This window comes from Anser brachyrhynchus, assembly GCF_964034855.1.
Source record: "Anser brachyrhynchus genome assembly, chromosome: 10".
Classification (NCBI taxonomy): domain Eukaryota; kingdom Metazoa; phylum Chordata; class Aves; order Anseriformes; family Anatidae; genus Anser; species Anser brachyrhynchus.
Genome location: NC_137705.1, coordinates 9,461,872 through 9,479,520, shown reverse-complemented (window position 1 = coordinate 9,479,520; position 17,649 = coordinate 9,461,872). Strand labels below are relative to the sequence as shown.

Sequence of the window (17,649 nt, the reverse complement as noted above, 5' to 3'; positions counted from 1 at the left end):
AAAAAAGTGCAGTTATTTCTTCTCACTGGGGTGTTTCTGTTACTCTGTAGTCTCAACTTCATCTTTAACCCTTTCTGGCTTTTTCGTTGTGAAATAATCCGTGGGGAAGTTGCTTCCAGAGTTATGTTCAATCTCTTTACTTTTTGTCATCTACTTTATGTCAGGATTACAAATCAAACATTATTTTAAAACGTTCTTGATACTACTAATGTGGCCTTTAGCCTCCCTGTTTCTGAAATGGCTTCTTCCTCGCTTGGGCTTTAGGAGGAAGCTTAAATTTCCCCTTTTCACTCAGTGGTCACCTTAGGCTGTCATACTGCGTCTTGCCTTGCCGTGCTTCCTGGTGTCCTGTCTCTTGTGACAATACTTCAAGGATCTGTCAGTTTCTTTTCATATCTCCTAGTTCTTTGCAGCATCCTTCCATTTCCACATAGTGTGTAATTTTACTTTATAATCCTTGAAAAATATCCAAGCCTTTCATTTCAGTCCCTGACAATTTGGTTGTATTATCAGCGTTGTGATATCTTTAAGCACTGTGAAATGCATCCTTTCAGCTGAGATCGGGCCTTAGCGCTGGGAATTTGTCTAATTTCATGTCTGTAAAGCAAATGCACACATTATTGTGAACCATTTGGTCTTTGTAATATAGAGCACGCCCATAAAAATGGTACAGTGTTTGGCTGGATCTCTGAAACACGTCAGCAAGAAACAGGAGAAGGGTGTGTGGGTCATGCCGCCGCAATGTCAGATAATACGGAGTGCTGCTTGATAGGTATTCATTCTCCTGTGCTTAGGCTTCGGTTAGGCTGTGTTAACTCCTGAATTCCAAACGCAGGGCTCATTGTGTAACAGGAACACGGTTCGTTTTGGTATTGAATTAATATCTGCTGACACCGTAAGAAAAATCACTCTGTACTACAGCGCACTCAGTCATGAAATAAGGATACTGAAATGGTGGCACGTTATTTTTAAAATATCTTCGATTTAAAAAACAAAAACCTCAAAACAACAGAAAGCAAACCACATGCACAAACCTTTTAGTAGCAGTTCTTGACTGAGAGGCTATAACCAGAGGCTTCCCCAAATTTCCGCAGAGAACCAAGCTAAGATTTATGGGTTTCTTGGATTTATCAGCTATTTAAAGTCTGTCCATTCCAAAGCATATTAATTTTTCTTCTTTGCTTAAAAAAACAGCTAACCCGAAATAGCATAGCAGCTTTAATAATTTCATGAAACATCTTTTTTTAACTGACATAGCTGCCTTGCTTGTTGACTCAACTTTTTCCTTTAGAAGCAGTTAATACATTCTTCCTATCAGAGGGGCTTAAAAAAGCTCAGAGAAAGTTTTCAGGAGCTCCTTTAAGATGAGGCTTCCAGACGGTGTTTTTCCATTTTATGTCAGTAATTTTAAAATCTAAATTAAAAAAAAATCAATTAAACTGGAGACCAGGATGTGGTGCTATTTGGTTTTATATTTTATTATTTCTTGCTGCCGCTGAGAGCTATTTTTAAATACCAGGAATGAAAAAAATATCTATGCTTCTGTTTTCCTGTAGTAGAGAGGAAAACAGCATTTAATATAATTGCTGTTATTGTTTTACAACTTAATAAATGTAAAATTGCCTTACAGAAAGGTTAAGTGTGTGCATATACACAGGCAATCCTGGATCACGGTCTCAATTTTTCTCCTTTTTTGTTTTCACGTACCTCCGTTCATCCTTTTAAAGAAGGCTCTTCCTCCCTAGTGTTCCCTGACCTTTTGTCTTCCTCTGGATATCTGGCGTGCTTCAGCTGACACCGGCAGGATCTCTCCTGTCTGTCTCTAACCAGGATCTGAATTTCCATCCTTTCTGGGGGGGATGGGAGGTAGTAAATAATAATGTGAGTTGTACCTGTAAAACTCTCCTCCATTTCGCTGTTTTATTCTTCTGAAAGAAACAGACGCCTACTGTTTGGTTCCAGAGCTGTTTTTTTGGGGAAAAATGTGGTAGTTTGTAGTCCCGCTCGGACTGCCCCTTAGCAAGCAGCGGTCTGGAAGGGGTTAGTGGAATTTGCCACTGCTAAGCAGGGACATCCTGAAGGAAATCGTGGATACTTAACTATTATATTAGTGCTAGTCACGGAGAACCCTCTTATTTTACTTACTTCTTGAAAAGCGAGTTCAGATCAGCGTTTATTAGAGTATGATCATATATTTGATGATGAAAGTCTTGTTTCTGCTCTAGTGTTGTATTTTTATTACTAGAAATCCTTAAAACTTGGTACTTGAATCTTTACATTTTCTCACAGTGGCGGTTCATATTCATGTAAGTCCATTAACATCTCGGTGTGTAGAAAAACAGGCTGACAGCTGTAGTCTAGCACTTCCTTATCGTAACTCGATACAACATTCCGCAGAGACAGTCACGCCTCGGATTTATGCTCCGCTCTTCTGCTGGCATTTCAGCTTTAATAGTTTATAGTGTCAACTCACATGCTGTTTGGATAATCGTAACTGACTTGTTAAATAAGAACGGTTTACATACTCTTTCTCTCTTTGTCTCTGTTCACACAGGATGATTTTATGCCATGATTTGATGGGAAATTGCTCTGGAAGTCACTGCCTTCTACTGATTTATTATATTACTGCTGGCATTATATGCTGTTGGAACTCGGGGTACTATTCCACTGACTTTATGCAACCTGTTGTAAACTTTGCTCCATCTTCCACTACTTTCTAACCAACCCAACTACTTTTTGAATGTTGCATAGAAGACGTAGATTAAAGGAAATCATTTTGTTGTGCACACAAGAATTTATCGTGCCACTAAAAATTATATCCAGTATCAGAAGCAATCAGTATGCATCCCCCCAGTTTAGTTAGGAAGTGTTCACAGATCCAAGTAAAAAGCAAGGACCTTGTGGAAGAGGAGGAGAAGTTTTTTTTAAGGTTTCCAGTACGAAGTGGTAACATCTTGTACCCTGAATGCATGCCTGGAATGCCAGTTCTTCCTTTGTCCCTGAATTTTTTCCTGTGACCCTGAGCAGGTCTTTAAGTTTTATTTATCCTTTCTGTAAGAATTTAGAATTCTTAGTGTGTGGAAGAAGAAGATGGCAAGAGCTGGGAGAAAGACTGTTGTCACTCTTCTGTTCATTTCAAGCTTTAGCATGTTTCCTAACCTCACAAAGCTTATAAATAGTATAGAGAAATATCTTGCACTTTTGGGTGGAAGTGTAACTTTCTAAAAGCTCGGTGCTGTTCTTTGCCAGTCACTTTCAGTACACCAACAAAGAAGGGATCCCACGCGTTGTAGGAAAAGCATTCTTTTAGATCCTATTTGTAAAGTTGGGAGAACGATTTTATTGTCAATTGTTTGGCTTAAATACCTTAATTGTTGGTTTGGTTTTGAAAGCAAGGGTAAAAACAGGTAATATGTGTGTGCTTCTTCCTTTGTATACTTTTTCACATCTGGAGCTGAGTGTTCCCACTTGCCTGTAGCAATGGTCACAACTCTTGCCGCTTAGGCATGGTAAGCCAAACTCCAGAGTCAAATATTTCAAAGAAAATCTCAGTGTCAAACTGAAGAACTTTTGAGAACTCCCTGTTTTTTTTTGTTTTGTTTACTCCACTTTTGGGAAGTATTAAGAAATAAAACCAAAACCCCAAAAACTGTTTCCGGTCATTGGTTCCCAGCATTACTGCATACCAGCCTGTGTTTGAGGTTTTATATCCCTCATTCTTCAAGTGAGAAAAGGAGCTACTAACAAGCAGTAGTATAGCTGTGTGGCAGTAGTGAGTTTTGCTGTTTGATAGAAATCATGTTTGTGACTTTGACTAACAGAAGTGGTTTATTTATGCAGCTGATTCAAGTCCATTTATTAAATAAATGGAGCAGTGTACCTTCATGTAGGAAAAGTAGTGCAGTCTTTTATTAGCAGATACATATGTCACTACTTTTGTGGAATTGGATGACTGAAAGTAGTGTCAAATGTTTTTGAAATTGGGAAGTTGAGCAGTTTTATAGCATTCTTCTTAGAGTGTTTATGGTGTGTGTGTGTATATATGGCATTCATACATATGTATGAATGAACACGTACTTTTTTTTTTTCCCCCCAGTGCGGGAAAAGGAGAATGCTGAATGAGGTTAAGCGGTACTGATATAAAGTTGGTAACTACTTATTTAGTAAGTATTTATTTAAATTAGAGAACTCACTGGTTCTAGAAGGCGAAACTATGAATAAAAAAGAATCCCACAGCCAGAAACTTATAATTTCTTTTGAGCTGTGTAGCAGCCCCTGATGAGTGTTCCTACCTAGTGCTAACCAAGGCTGTGCCCCAGGTCAGTCTGGGGAATATGCACACGTTCATTAGAGACTTCTGTTTTTCCTTAAAACAGTTGAGTAGTTTTCCTGTCCGAAGTCAACTCTGGCAAAACCACAGAACGTGCAGCTTGATGTCTCCGCTGTTGATGTCACCTGCCATCAGTTCCGGGGAGGAAATTGGGCTGTTTTGGCCTCTTCTGGTACAATGGTTTAATTTACCGCAGTTTTTGTTGTTTTCACCTGATTGCTGAGTCTTGGCTCCCACAGGACAAGTAAAAACAAACACTGTGCCAAAGGTACGAGATGGTTCTGTGATTACAAACTTTAGTGTTACTGCACAAGGTTTTTGACCTAAGGGAGGGTTTATAATACAATCATCTCACAGCAAAACCTTTTAATCTCATTTTAATTTCTTCAATTAACACATAACTGACCTTAGACACAGCACAGTGGTGTGCAGGAGGGACATTTGAAGTGTGGATACGCAAAAGGAACGTTTCCTGTTTCAGAGTAGCAATTTCTTGTTGAAGATATCTCTACTGAAGGGTGCCGGGTTGGTGTAGGGGATTCTCTGAGTTCTCATCACTACTACAGAGGACGTGTGCTCTAAAGGCTGCTTTGGTCCAAGAGGCTACTGTTAGTAACCTGTGAATATTGCTTTAATACCATGAATATCGCTTTAAGTTAGATGCCCTTTTGTGTTCAGTCCAGAAGCTCTTTCAAAATAGGCCTGGCTACTCATAAATGCGTTAGTCCCTTCTACCCCATCTAAAGTTGTGGACTCTGCCCGCAGCCTAACACAGGTTTAGGGGGACCCTCACAAGTTGTTCTCGCAGCACTTCTTGATGCCAGTGCCTTCTGTGACAAGCCACAAGTATTCCATAGGAGCAGCTCTGCTGTCTGTGTGACTCTGAAATAGTCATAAACAAAGAGAGCTCTTCATTGGTAAGCTAAAACAAAAGAAAGTGTTCATCTTCTGTGGTAGGAAACGCCAGATTTTATCTCTTCGGCACAAAAATAGTCATCATCTGACAATGTATAAAAGTGAACCTGAAATTTCATAGGTGTTAAAACTGTCACTGGTGGAAGGAAAAGCAAACTATCAATTTAAGATTAAATACTTTGTGGAGGCAGGATAATGGTGCTCTCTTAACTGTCCTTAAAAGGTTATGTTTTTTTTTTTCTCGTTTCTAACACTGTGGAAAACGTGGTGCTGTTTTGATGACACTAAACCCTGCTACGAGATAAAATAAGCAAGATTCTTAAAGAAGCTGTAGTCTTTGGAAAGTGGGTGAGCCATGAGGTTGCTGAAAACACTCAAAAGAAGAAGAGTTTTTTGGGTATTTGATTGAGAAAGCGTTGATATTCCTATTCTGGTAGTGCTGAGATACAGGAACATTTCTAACTTCTAAAATAAATAAATAAGTGGTGATGTAATTAAGTCTTTGGTAGCACGTGTCCAGCTCTGTCTGATGCATGTACTTTGCAGTATAAAGGTTCATCTAATTCTTAGATATTTAAAGAATGGAACAGGAATGTCACTGGTTACATCAGAAAAATGCAATTATCAGTTGTGCGGAAGAGGGACGGGGAAAGCATGAAACAATCAGAATAAAATTGCTTTGGTTGTCAGTGGCGGGGGCGCAAGTGAGTGTTTTGGTTTTGTTCTGGGCTGGTTTGTGAAGCTTTACAGGCTGGTTATTTTTGTGTTGAGACTGAAGCAACTCAGGAACTTGATTACAGTGGAAAAAGGGGAGAGGATGCTGTTCACTAAAGTGTGGCTTAATGTAGAAATGCATGTGAATAGTGAGATCAGAGGGAATGTTTAATTAGTATGTATAGCTAGCAGCACGAACAAAAAAACAGTGAAACGGATCGTCCATCTCAGGATTCTTTAGCTTTAACGGACGATAGTTTTTGTCAAGGGGAAAGACTGGCACTAGTACAGGAGCTCTGGACGATGCACTGTTTCAGTTATGTGGCTTGGGGTGTGTAGGGGTATGGAATGCTTTAGCTAATGGGGTTCATCAGCTTCTAATCCGTGTTAATTAGGTGTAGCTAACATAGTGTTGTGATGCTTTGGAATAATGCAATGTAAAGTGGGCTAGGGCTTGATGGCAGGTTAAGATTGAGTTACCTCTGTAGATGTGTGTGTGTGTGTATGTTTTTTTCAGAATTGGGTAAAAACAAACTGCTTGCTCTCAGTCTTAGTGTGTGATGGCCTGCTGGAAGATAAAATTTTAACTTTGAATAAATCCTTATTGTCTGGTGAGTAGGTGGATGAAAGCTTTATATCAAAGCATTCATTAGGTTTTTTTTTTTTTTTTTTTTTTGGGGGGGGGGGAGATTTATATGAAATTTCAGTAGCAAAAACTACCATGATTTCACAGTCTTCATCTTGAATATTCTTATTAGTAAATAGCATATGTAATTTTGATTTGCTTTTTTTTTGCAGCTCCAGTTATTAACCGATGCAATAGAAGAGTATCAGGTATGTTATTCCTTTTAAGAATTTAATGTTATTCCTTTTAAGAATTTAATGTTTCAGATGAAGTTCATTTGACTATAGGAATTGTATTTAAAATGACCTTCTTACTCTTTATTGCTGTTTTATTTCTTATACTGCTTGCAGTATTTTTATTTCAAGTAAAGTATCTTCAACTTGCATACAGTAGTTACAGATTCTCTCCAAACTGCTATATTTCTGCCTTCAGTATTGAAATTTGGAATGGTTACATCTGGTAAGTTGTGATTAGCTGCTTAAAGATAACCAGATGATTGTGATTACCTGGGGTACTAATGCAAATTCCAAGGATACATAAACCCATGGAAGATACATTTTCTTATTCCTGTTGCTCCAAACTGGATACAGCTGAGGAAATAGGCATAAGGAATGGTGCCTGTAGTTCTTTGCATCTTTTTTTCATTTTGATGCATGTAGCAGTGCTTCAAAACGAGATCATATTGATTTTTCAAGTTGCAGGGAAGTTTCGCTACGGAGCACCCTTATGAATTACTGAATTTTCATTTAGATGTTTAGTTATTAAAAATCTAAACGTGGTGTTCTTGTTTTTTTTGACTGTACTGGCAAATGCTGCTTTAATGACTGTAAATATTTAGCTGTCATTCTGTAAGATTTACTCAAAGTACAGGTTTTCTAACCCATGGGCAGGAATTGGACAGGAAGTTTACTTTTGCTTGTTTTAGAAACCTTGAGCAGATGAGTTTACTCACTTCTAGCTTACGCAGTACTTCAAAAAAATACTTCAAGAACATCAGGATTCATAAAAACTGCTTGAGAAATAGTAACCTATTAGTAAGGTCAAGCTAACCTTTTAAATTTAAAACTATCTTGATTGTATTTTTTTTCCAGAAGAACAATTGATTTTCTTTGTATGTTTTTTTCAAATCACTGACCCAAAGTGATGATATTGCTTTTGTATCACGTCCGCTCCCCATTTCTGCTGCTGTTGCCAGTTAATCATCTCCTGTGCTGATGTCCTCCTTGTTGAGGGAGGGAGAGTGGCGTGCTTGGCATTAAACTCTTCCAAGTGGTTTGGCAGCTGTAAATGCTCTGTAGAGAATACCAGTTGCTTCTTGACCAGAGAAACAAGGCTTTGTGTGCTGGTCAGAGGTTTAGCCTGCAAAGCAGGTGGCCCTGGGTGGGTCTGCGAGAAACTCCACAATCTGTGCAGGAGGGTCATCCTGGGAAAAGAGGGCTTATCTAATCGCGTTCGTGGCATTATTTATAGAAGTGCAGAGTGGTAAAGTAGTGTTCTTATGAAGAGAAACAACCTTTTCCAAGAAGCGCGAGGAGGGAGAAAGGGAAACGAGAGCTCGATGTTCCCTTAGAATTTATTTAATGAACACGTTACTCGTGTATAGCATGTTTGGCCATGTAACAGGTTGAGGTTCCATGGCAGGCACTCAAACCTCAAGCATTGTGTCAGTCCTAATTTGTAACAAGCTGGTGACTGACTTGATTAAAATATTTGAAAAATCGTACTCTATCTTTGCAGAAATTGCACGTATCCCCCCTCCCACCCCAATTTTAAAATCTCCTGACTATGGGATGCAAAAGACTGTGGTGCCGTTGGCAATTCCATTGCTAATTACCCAGTAGAACAGTCTTGCTGCTGCTTTAAGCGAATTAGCAATGTCTGAGCCTTTTGCTGGTGTGAGTAACTCATGTTACACTTCTTGCTGCCTGACTCAGTCTGCCCAGGCTTGGTTTGGATAGCCTGAGAACCATACAAATACGTTCCTGTCCAAGAGCCGGATTGTGTTGAAATTCATTCTCGCATGATTACATTTCTTGATCTTCTTCCAAGTATAGGGGCTCCTGACAAACTTGTTGGTTTGTTAGTCAGGTCCCTGTCTGTAGTGAGAGCAACCTCAGAGAATACCACTGGCCCTTGGTTGGTGACTGCAGGCTGGGCAGGAAGGTGGGAGACATCAGCGGTGTCTCCTTTCACAACCAATATCAAAGCTATTTCAGAACTGGAGGGAAGAGAAAGCATTGCTATTTGTCCCACTGCAGCAACTGATACATAGCACTGTGAAGAGTGCTACTGACAGTGTATGAATGAAAGTTAATTGTGTTTTTGGAATGAAGACTGTCACGCCTACTTCAGTCTCAGTTGGGCATAGTTTCTCCTCTTCCTTTAGTCTTATCTTTCAAAAAAGTAAACTTTTTTTGCTGGATTTCTCATATTACCATTTCTAGACACCTTTGATTCATTCTACAAAACACCCACTCTCCAGCACACTTGCTGACTTCTTCACAGGATTAAAAAGAAAAAAAAAAACTGACAAAATGACACCCGTACTATAGACCTGTGGCAGAAAGTTTGCATCTGTTTTCTCCAGTGATTTCAGTTTATCTGAGTGACCCGGTGTACTTTTGTCTCCCTCCTCAATCTCCTTTTGGTCTCTCTGGGATTGGAATGGGACTGATGACAATTTCACATTCAATTGCTTTATAAGCAATTAAATTATGTAATGTAGGGAAGCAAGATATAGTTATTTCCCCAGTCTTTTTATGCCATCCAAATAACATGGTTGTCAGGATCTGTGACCATTTCCATGTTAATATAAAATGAACCGAATGGATGGGAGTTGCTTTGTTTAGTCCCTTTGGTGGGGGCAACTTTAAGTAGAGACTCAGTGAAGTGGGAAGGATCAAATTTGCTGTCTCTGGAAGCAGCTGCTAAGCCCTCTCCTAAGGTATGACTACAGGCAGAATAAATGTTTATATACTGAGAGGAAATTTTTGCTGACAACATTTTGGTAAACTTTGCCATCCTTGATGCTAAGGAGGAGTGTTGCACTGGGTGGTTGCTGTTTCACAGGATCACAATGGTTGAGGTTGGAAGGGACCTGTGGGTCCGTCTGGTCCAACCTCTGCTCAGGCACAGACACCCAGAGCAGGTTGCCCAGGACCATGTCCAGGCAGCTTTTGAAGATCTCCAAGAAGATCTTTGTTTCTTGGTGCTGTGCCATGGCTCCCGTTATCTTCCTGATCTTATCTATGTGCTTGTGCCTTTTTAAAGAGAGAAACAAGATGAGAAACGCAGAGCATGGGAAGAGCCTGCACTAAGCAGAGGAGGCTGTTCAGTCCTCAGCTGTGTGTTTCTGTGCTGTTTTGTATCCTCACCGAGGAGGAAAATCTACCTCTTTCTGCTTCTCAGGCTGTCTAAAAAGCTGTTTTCCTGTTGGCAGACACTGTTTATAGAATTGCACTGTCACAGATACAGCTCAAAAGTATTCTGACTTCAGACGCCATGTTTGTGAATGTAAGTCTTCAGTTGGTATTCTTGAAGTATGTTTAAAGTTAAATAATTTCTTGGTATGTTTTTTGATTTTTTTTGTTTGTTTATTTCAATGGGATTTAATAGAAACTGAAATTTGCCTCTTTCAGATTAAAACATGCTTTCCAGGTTACATGCATATACTTCAGAGTGGGATGGGATTCTAACAGAAGGGCACCATTTAGCAGCGTTGTGTTTTTTTGAGCAAAGCTCAGGTCATGTTACCTTCTCAAAATGGTCAATGTCACAGCCCGTCACTATTTGATTGCAAGACATTTTGAAATTCCAACTCAGCCCACTCAACCTGCCTTCATGAATAACGGGAACAGCATTCTATGAAATCACAGAATCATAATTATGCTTTTAATTGTCACAGGAAGTATTTTTTCAGCTTCATCTTCACAGTTTTTATGACTAGTCAGTCCACATCTTAGCAAGTGGAGAGAGAATGAGTGTGTACGAATACACACGTTACTGCTTTTCTCATACACCAGTCCACAGATATCTTAAATCCATTCCTTCCATTTGAAAAATAATCATTGCCTGGTGACATTCGTGGATTCAAGTGCCTTTATGGGTCTTAATATAAAAGAAACTTTATCTTTTATTTTATAATGTATGGTGTTATTGCTGGGAACCTTAGCTAAGTGCTTGGTAACAATAAAAGAAAACATTTTCTGTGTATCCTAGCTGGAATTACAGCAGTTTGCAATAGAAATTACCTGCGTTAATCCTTATGTAAATGCTTTTATCAGTATTATAATTGTATGAGCATCTGTCATTCAGTATTATTCATTAATATTCAAAGACTTTGGCAATGGCCTCAGGTTTCTCATGTAGTATCCCCAACAAATACTAGGTTTGGAATCAGTTTTTTTGAAGTTTCTTTTTCTTCTTTCTAGCAGAGAAAACAGAATAGTTTTTTCATCTTCACATAAGATTTTAACATATTACTTTTAGAGAGGGTAGGTATAGAATTTTATATTTCAGTAATGTGTAAATCGATGCCCTGGCTTTTTCTTTCCTCACAGGGTGTACTTTAAGAGGCCCATACAGTCATTGATTTTGTCAGTAGGGGACTCCACCTTCAACTCTCCTCATTCTTTTGGCTCCTATCAAAGAAGAGCAATCATCTCATAAAGTAGATATGTTGTTAAAGTCTGATATCTCTCTGGGCTTTGCAGTGAGATACAGCGTTTTCTTCACACCCTGGCAAGCTGAGATGTCAGGATATGATAATATTATGCATAGTAAAATCTTTTTAGTAGCTTCTAGACTTTTAAAATGACAGCTCTAAAAATCATTTTCTAAGAAAACTTTTATATTAATTATTGCCAAGCAATGTGTTAGTATTTGGTGTAAAAAAAAGCCCCACAAAAGACACAACGGCTTTGGGATCCTGTTAAAAATAAGGACATCTAAATAATAGCAATGAAGAGAGAAAGCAAGAGGCAACGCTTTTTTATTTTATATTTTTTGGTTTCAAGTATTTTTTCTTGCAGGATGCTATCTGCTACTTCAGTGATAAAAAAAATCTCATCACCTTACATCATCAAGGGAGGGAGAGAGTGACTGACTTTCTCTGTGCCATTCTCTTTGCTTTCTACTTGCTAGACTACCGATTATCAGAGGATGACTTGTAAATCATGATCTCGTTTCTTCTCTTGCAGCTATTTAATGAATTTCTATCCTGATTATTCACCCTCCTACAAAACTGATAGCATAACTAATTCTGCTGAAAGGTTTTGAGGCAGATGATAAACAGAAAGAGACTTCTGAGTTCAGAAATCCAAAGTTTTACGAATGGCATGAACAGCTTTCCTTTTTCAACAGCCTGATGCCTCTATCATTTTTTGCTAGCCCTAATGATTGCAAAACTGGTATCATAACTAGAGTGAAAATAATACATTTTGAAAAATGTTGATATGAGCAAAAGCCAAGTGTGTGGGATGACAGATGAAAGTGGTGATAAATTGTGTGGGTGCTCTCATGTAAGAAAGTGCCTGAATCATTATTCGTTAAACAACAACAACAAAAAAGCCTATTTTCTGTTTGCAATACTGGGACTTGTTTAAAAAATCTTGGCAAGTAATTGGCATTCAGTGAATAATGAAAAGCTTATTTTCAGAAATTAGCAGTCGTGACTTCACAATTACTTGAATCTCACACTTGTGAATAATTCTGTTTGTAATTTGCTAGATTTTTTTTTTTTTTTAAGACAGAGAGAAATACAACACCTAATGAGCGTCCATATCTAAGGCTTAAGTTAGTTTAGTATCTGGTAGGACCCAGCCTGATCCAAACTACTAAATGCAAATATAAATGAATAAGTAGTGCAACAGTAGAGTAGATTTCATTCAGTTTTTCTCTTTGTTAAATCTTTCTAAATAACTGTTCATTCTTATAGTGTTACATCATTAAAAATGTCCATCTGTAGCTGGATATTTTAAACTCAAATTAGTCCTTTTTTGTTAATTGGGAGAATAAGTTATAACTATGCACATTTATTAAGCAGTTAAATCATCTAAGAATTAGTCTTTCAAAAGCATTCAGGTGGCAAAAGGTGCAGGTGATTAATTCTTTTACATAAAGGATCATTAAAAGGTGTACTAAAATGCTAGTCTATCTTTAGGTATATAAATACTTTTGAAAAATCTCAGCCTTCAGCTGAGTTTTTTATAAAATTTCACTGTCACTTTTTTGATGGATTGGAGTGGAGGTTACACTGATTGTACATGGAGATTTTTTTTTTAAACAGCTATATTTTATCATGCAAAATCAAGCCCAAATGACAATATTCTCATGTAGTTTTGTTGCACATAACAAATTGAAAGCAAACACACTGGAGGAAATCATATCATGATAAAGGCTAAAAAGGCAGTTTTATACTTAGTGCAAGGCATGGTTCTGTGGTGTATATATTTGGAGTGACCTCAGGAGCTAGATGTGATTTGCATTGTTCGTGTTAATAAATAAAGTACTACTTTATTTGATTTAAATATGAAAGGATGTTTTCAGGAACTTCCCTGAGTCATTTTTAACACCACAACACCTCAGTGAGTCTGCACGTACTCCAAATAATGCAAAGCTCCAGAGGTCAGCATGCTAAAAACTAACTACAGGGGGTATAATGCGCTTAAAGCAATCTCAGTTAGGAAGTCCTGTGACCACTTTTATAGTGTTCTTATTTAAAGAGAGGCTTAATAAATCAAGGCTTGGCACTGGGAGATGGGTATTTGGCTGCCAGAAGCACTTACCTGATTCCATGATTACCGTATCTGAATGTCTGTTTCCCACATCTCCAGAGTTGGGCACAGGAAGGAGTGTAGCCTTCTTAAACTCACTAATCCGTATCAGAAAAGCACAGAACTTATTGCTTATGAATAAAGCGCACAACTTCTAACTGATTAAGTTCTGCCTAATTTTAGTCTTTTGCCAGGCTAGCTCAGCTGTGGGTTTCCTGTAAATGAAATCCATTTGTTCAGCGAGCCACTAAAATCCAGAGTTGACTCATCCTAAAGGTGAGTTGCATCGAGTCAAATAGTTGTGCGTTCTCAGTTACTAGCAATCACCAGAGCCCCACAGTTACCCCACAGCGAGGCAGAAACAAAGGTGGCTGCTGTTCTGCTGAGTTTTGTTTGTTTTTAACTCAAAGGGTTGGACAGTAGGTTTCTGCATTCCCTGCTTTGCCTGCCTGCCAGGATAGGATGCAGTCATCTCAGAGCACAGGGATCCGAGGACTTCCACATCACTCTACACACAATCTTTTTGTGTCAAAACCATGCTTATTTTATATTGTTCGCTGTCACTACAGGTAAACATGGCAATACATGTTCCGTTAGGGATAAAGGAATTTTTCACCTATCTGGACATTCTCTATAAATCCTTAAAAATCACTTCTAAGTTTCTGAACCATTAATTTCAGAAATGCCTTCCAACGCATTGACATCCTTCATTTCTGTGTCATGGTCGATGCCAGGAAGATGCAGGTGATTTTCATTGCTAAGTACTTTGGTGCACTATGCCTAAGGTGCTGCTGGGTCTTTTAAAATACCACGTGCCTTATTGCAGGTTTAGCAATTCACATATCAGAATTGCATGTGGAAAAACAGCAAATGCCTTGGTCTGGAAACTGAAAGAGAAGTTCTTATTTCTAAAATGGAAAAACACTACTTCTGTTTTATTCCTCAGCTAGATTGTCTTTCCTATCTATTCTTTGCAACTAAAAGCCTGGAAGATGCATTTTTATTTTTATTTTTTTACATTGTAGAGGTATGCATTTGAGCCATTTCTTGGAACTTGTGGTGTTTTGATGTAACCAGAATGTGAAATGACCATTCTCCATGCTGTTTTTGACTGAGACACAAAGTATTAGTGTTTGTCAGGCATGTCGACATTTTGGTGCTTAGTTTCTGGTTTTATCTGCTTTGGTTACATAACCATTTAGAAGTGTGGTAAGATTTATGTGACTGGCTCGAACAGAAGATCATTAAAGCTGAAGATCTACTTCTACAATTGTGAAGCTGGGTGCTCTGAAATAGTAGTAGCATCATGTTTTCCAGGAGACCTTTTTTATGGGTGACTATCTCATCGGTAAGGCTCTCTTAGAAGGCTTGACCAAGGTCAGCAGCATGTTTATCCATGTCAGCCTTCTGATTCCTGAACCTGCAAGAATAAAGCTTGCTTCACCTGAATTTCTCAGGGTGCACCACACACAATGATAATATCTAACTCTAAAATACTTTGCTATTTTGTTTAAAAGTAGAAAAAGAAGTTAGAAACAAAAGTAGCAACCTTTAAATTACTGTTTAAGATCTAAGGGACAATATTTGGGGTTTGGTTGTTCCCATGTCAGAGCTGGGAACTCTTTTGATACTGCTACATGGAAAGCTTTATTTTTAAGTCAGTCCTCTACTGTGATGGAAAACTTTTTGTTGTTGTTACTTTTCATGCAGGCTTGCCTCCTAGTGCCAGGTCCAGGGCAAAATAGTGTCTGGTGGGATACTGGGCTCTGCTGTCACGAGTAGAGACATGGAAGCCAAAAATGCAGCGGTCCCACTTGTGGCTTAGTAGTTGGCTTCTGTGAAATCGTGTAATCTTGTCCCTTGGCTTCTCCAGCTGTACAAAAGAGACACTGCTTGCAGAGTGCTGTGTTTGATCTATAGAGTGCTTTCATGATAAGTCATCTGTAAATTGCAGGACTTAAAATAATAAAAATTTACAATCTAGAAATTATGTAGAATTATTGGAGTGTATACAGAAATGTTCATTTAGAAGATTTTATTTAGAAAGATTTTATTCAGCTATTTTTGCAAGCCTTGCAATTTTATTATTATTTGCCAGAACCTGAATTCTGTAAGGTGGGAGAGTAGCCCCTTGTGAGCACACAAAATGGAAGAATGAGCTAAAGTACTTTGCATAACTTGTACATAAAGATGTTAAATAAAAGTTGTGCCTTTAAATAATTCCACGGGTGACTAAATACAGCAAATGCAGTGATAAACATTGTTTTTTTTAAAAAGTAATGTTCCTCAGGTTGTACTAAAGAGGTAGAAGAGAATTCTGTCCCCAGTCCTGCATCAACACAAGTTTTCTTTTAACTGCTCCTGAGTAGGAAGAGGATTTCAATAAAGATGTACAAGCAGAGGATTGTCTTCTGAAGATTTACTGTAAAGAAAAAAAAAACCACGCAACCACGTTATCATGGAAGTTGACATTTCTAATTGATTATGGAGGCTACTCTGAGCTCACAACTGAAATTAGTATGAAGCAGGAGTGTGTGACGCTGGCGTTACGGTTTTATCACAAGCCATTGTCACTGGAACTGTTGCATTTCTTTCTTGGTATGTCAGAAAGAAGACAAGCTGGAGCAGTGTAATGTAGATAATAGGCCTGGAAAGTATGTAAACATACCGAGGGAGCGGTTATCAAAGGTTTCTAAAGGCAAGGACAGCAAGCACTGTAATACATCATCTGGTTCTTTTAAGTGATTGCAATGCCCCAGCCTCCATGGGCAAAAACAGCTCTCCAGAGTTGTGCCTTGGGTAGCTGTGATCCAGACTGGCTCCTTTCAGGCTCTGTCTGCGACCTCATTTGCTGCTTTATTAAAGTAGTGAAATATCAGAGAGAAATACCAGTAGTGTCCGCATCAGAGATGGGCGTGTTCAGGTTGGGTTAGGAATACCAGCAGTGCTTTGGGAAAGCCAGTTGAACATTGTTACCTTTTCTTCTCCTAAACTACCTGTGTTTTGTATCTTCACAGTTACTCTATAATGCAGAATAACTCTGCACCTGTCGAGTTGAATTCATTCTATTTCACTTTTAACTTTAAATTAAATTTGAAGCTGTTTCCAGAACTGAAAATCCATTTTTTCCTTTGCCACCTAGATTCATTATTTCTGAATATCTATAAACTAATTTTTTTTACATTTTGTTTGACGTATACAGTCATGGGAACGTGGTGTGGTTTGAGTATTTTGTGTCAGTATCTGACAGAGATCTGAGGGGGTGTTTGCTCAAGTCCCAGTCGCTGTAAGTCGTGTCTCAGTTATGCCTCTTTGAGGATTAAGAATGAATCTGTTACCGTCTTTGACACGGTGAGATCTTCAACTCAGGAAACAGTGCAATTGCTAAAGCAAAAGTTACTGCGCTATCCAGTAACAAAAGTGAGAGGAAACTTGAATTTGTTTCCCAAAGTACAGCAGATCATATTGAGCTACGCCAGCTGTTTGAGCTTCCTAAGTTCATCTTGACTGCATCGTTTTGGAAGTGCCTGCTTTAGCAACTCAGCTGTCAAAGAGGGAGTGAGAAGCCACTGGAAGCGGTCACCTCTCCAGCTGGCGTACTGCTCGCAGAAGAGGCTACACATCTACCCCCTAAGAGACAGACTTAGGACACGCTGGAAGCTTTGGCAAGCTCAAATGCAAGGAACATAGCCTTAAACATAGTGCAAGATTACCGATCCAAATAAGTGGCTGGAAAGTTGCTCTCCGTTTGCTGCTCTGGGTGGATTTTTATTGATGGGTCTCATAGGATACTCTAGAGGTAATGTATCCTTCTAAGTAAAGAGGAGTGAATAGGGTTTCACTCCAAAGTACAGAAAGTGCTATCCAAAATTACACAGAGAATGACAGAAGCAGCATGTCTTTGCGGCTTCTTCCGATAACTGCAAAAATACCAACAAAGCATTCGGCTTATATAAAACTCAGAATTTTGATGTCCAGTATTAAAAACTTTCTTCCTTTGTCCAAAGATCTTCAGATCCCAGCCTCTTGGCTGCTATTTTGAAAGAAAGAAAACAAAAAAAGTGATGTTTCAACCATGCGTTTCTCACAAAGGCTTTCCTTATGGGAGCTGAAGTGTTCTGCAATTTGCATAGAGCGCAAGGACTTTGATCTTGACAAAACACATTTTGCAAAGCAGTATTATCTTGGGTGCGATTAAAACTTGCATAAACAAAACTGATAGTTGTAGAGGCCAACTTTTCTTCCTACTTTCAATTCTCTCCCCACCTCTTGCTTCCCCCCCACCCCCGCCA

The 17,649-nt window shown here is 38.7% G+C and overlaps 1 protein-coding gene across 1 annotated transcript in view; it reads left to right on the top strand.

Annotated features, from left to right (window-relative positions):
- PRKAR2A (protein kinase cAMP-dependent type II regulatory subunit alpha) overlaps positions 1–17,649 on the top strand; it is a 56,824-nt gene that overhangs the window by 15,196 nt on the left and 23,979 nt on the right. Inside the window, exon 2 of the mRNA XM_080606795.1 lies at positions 6,758–6,793. Coding sequence (XP_080462921.1) covers positions 6,758–6,793 — 36 coding nt within the window. The remainder of the gene's footprint in view (positions 1–6,757; positions 6,794–17,649) is intronic.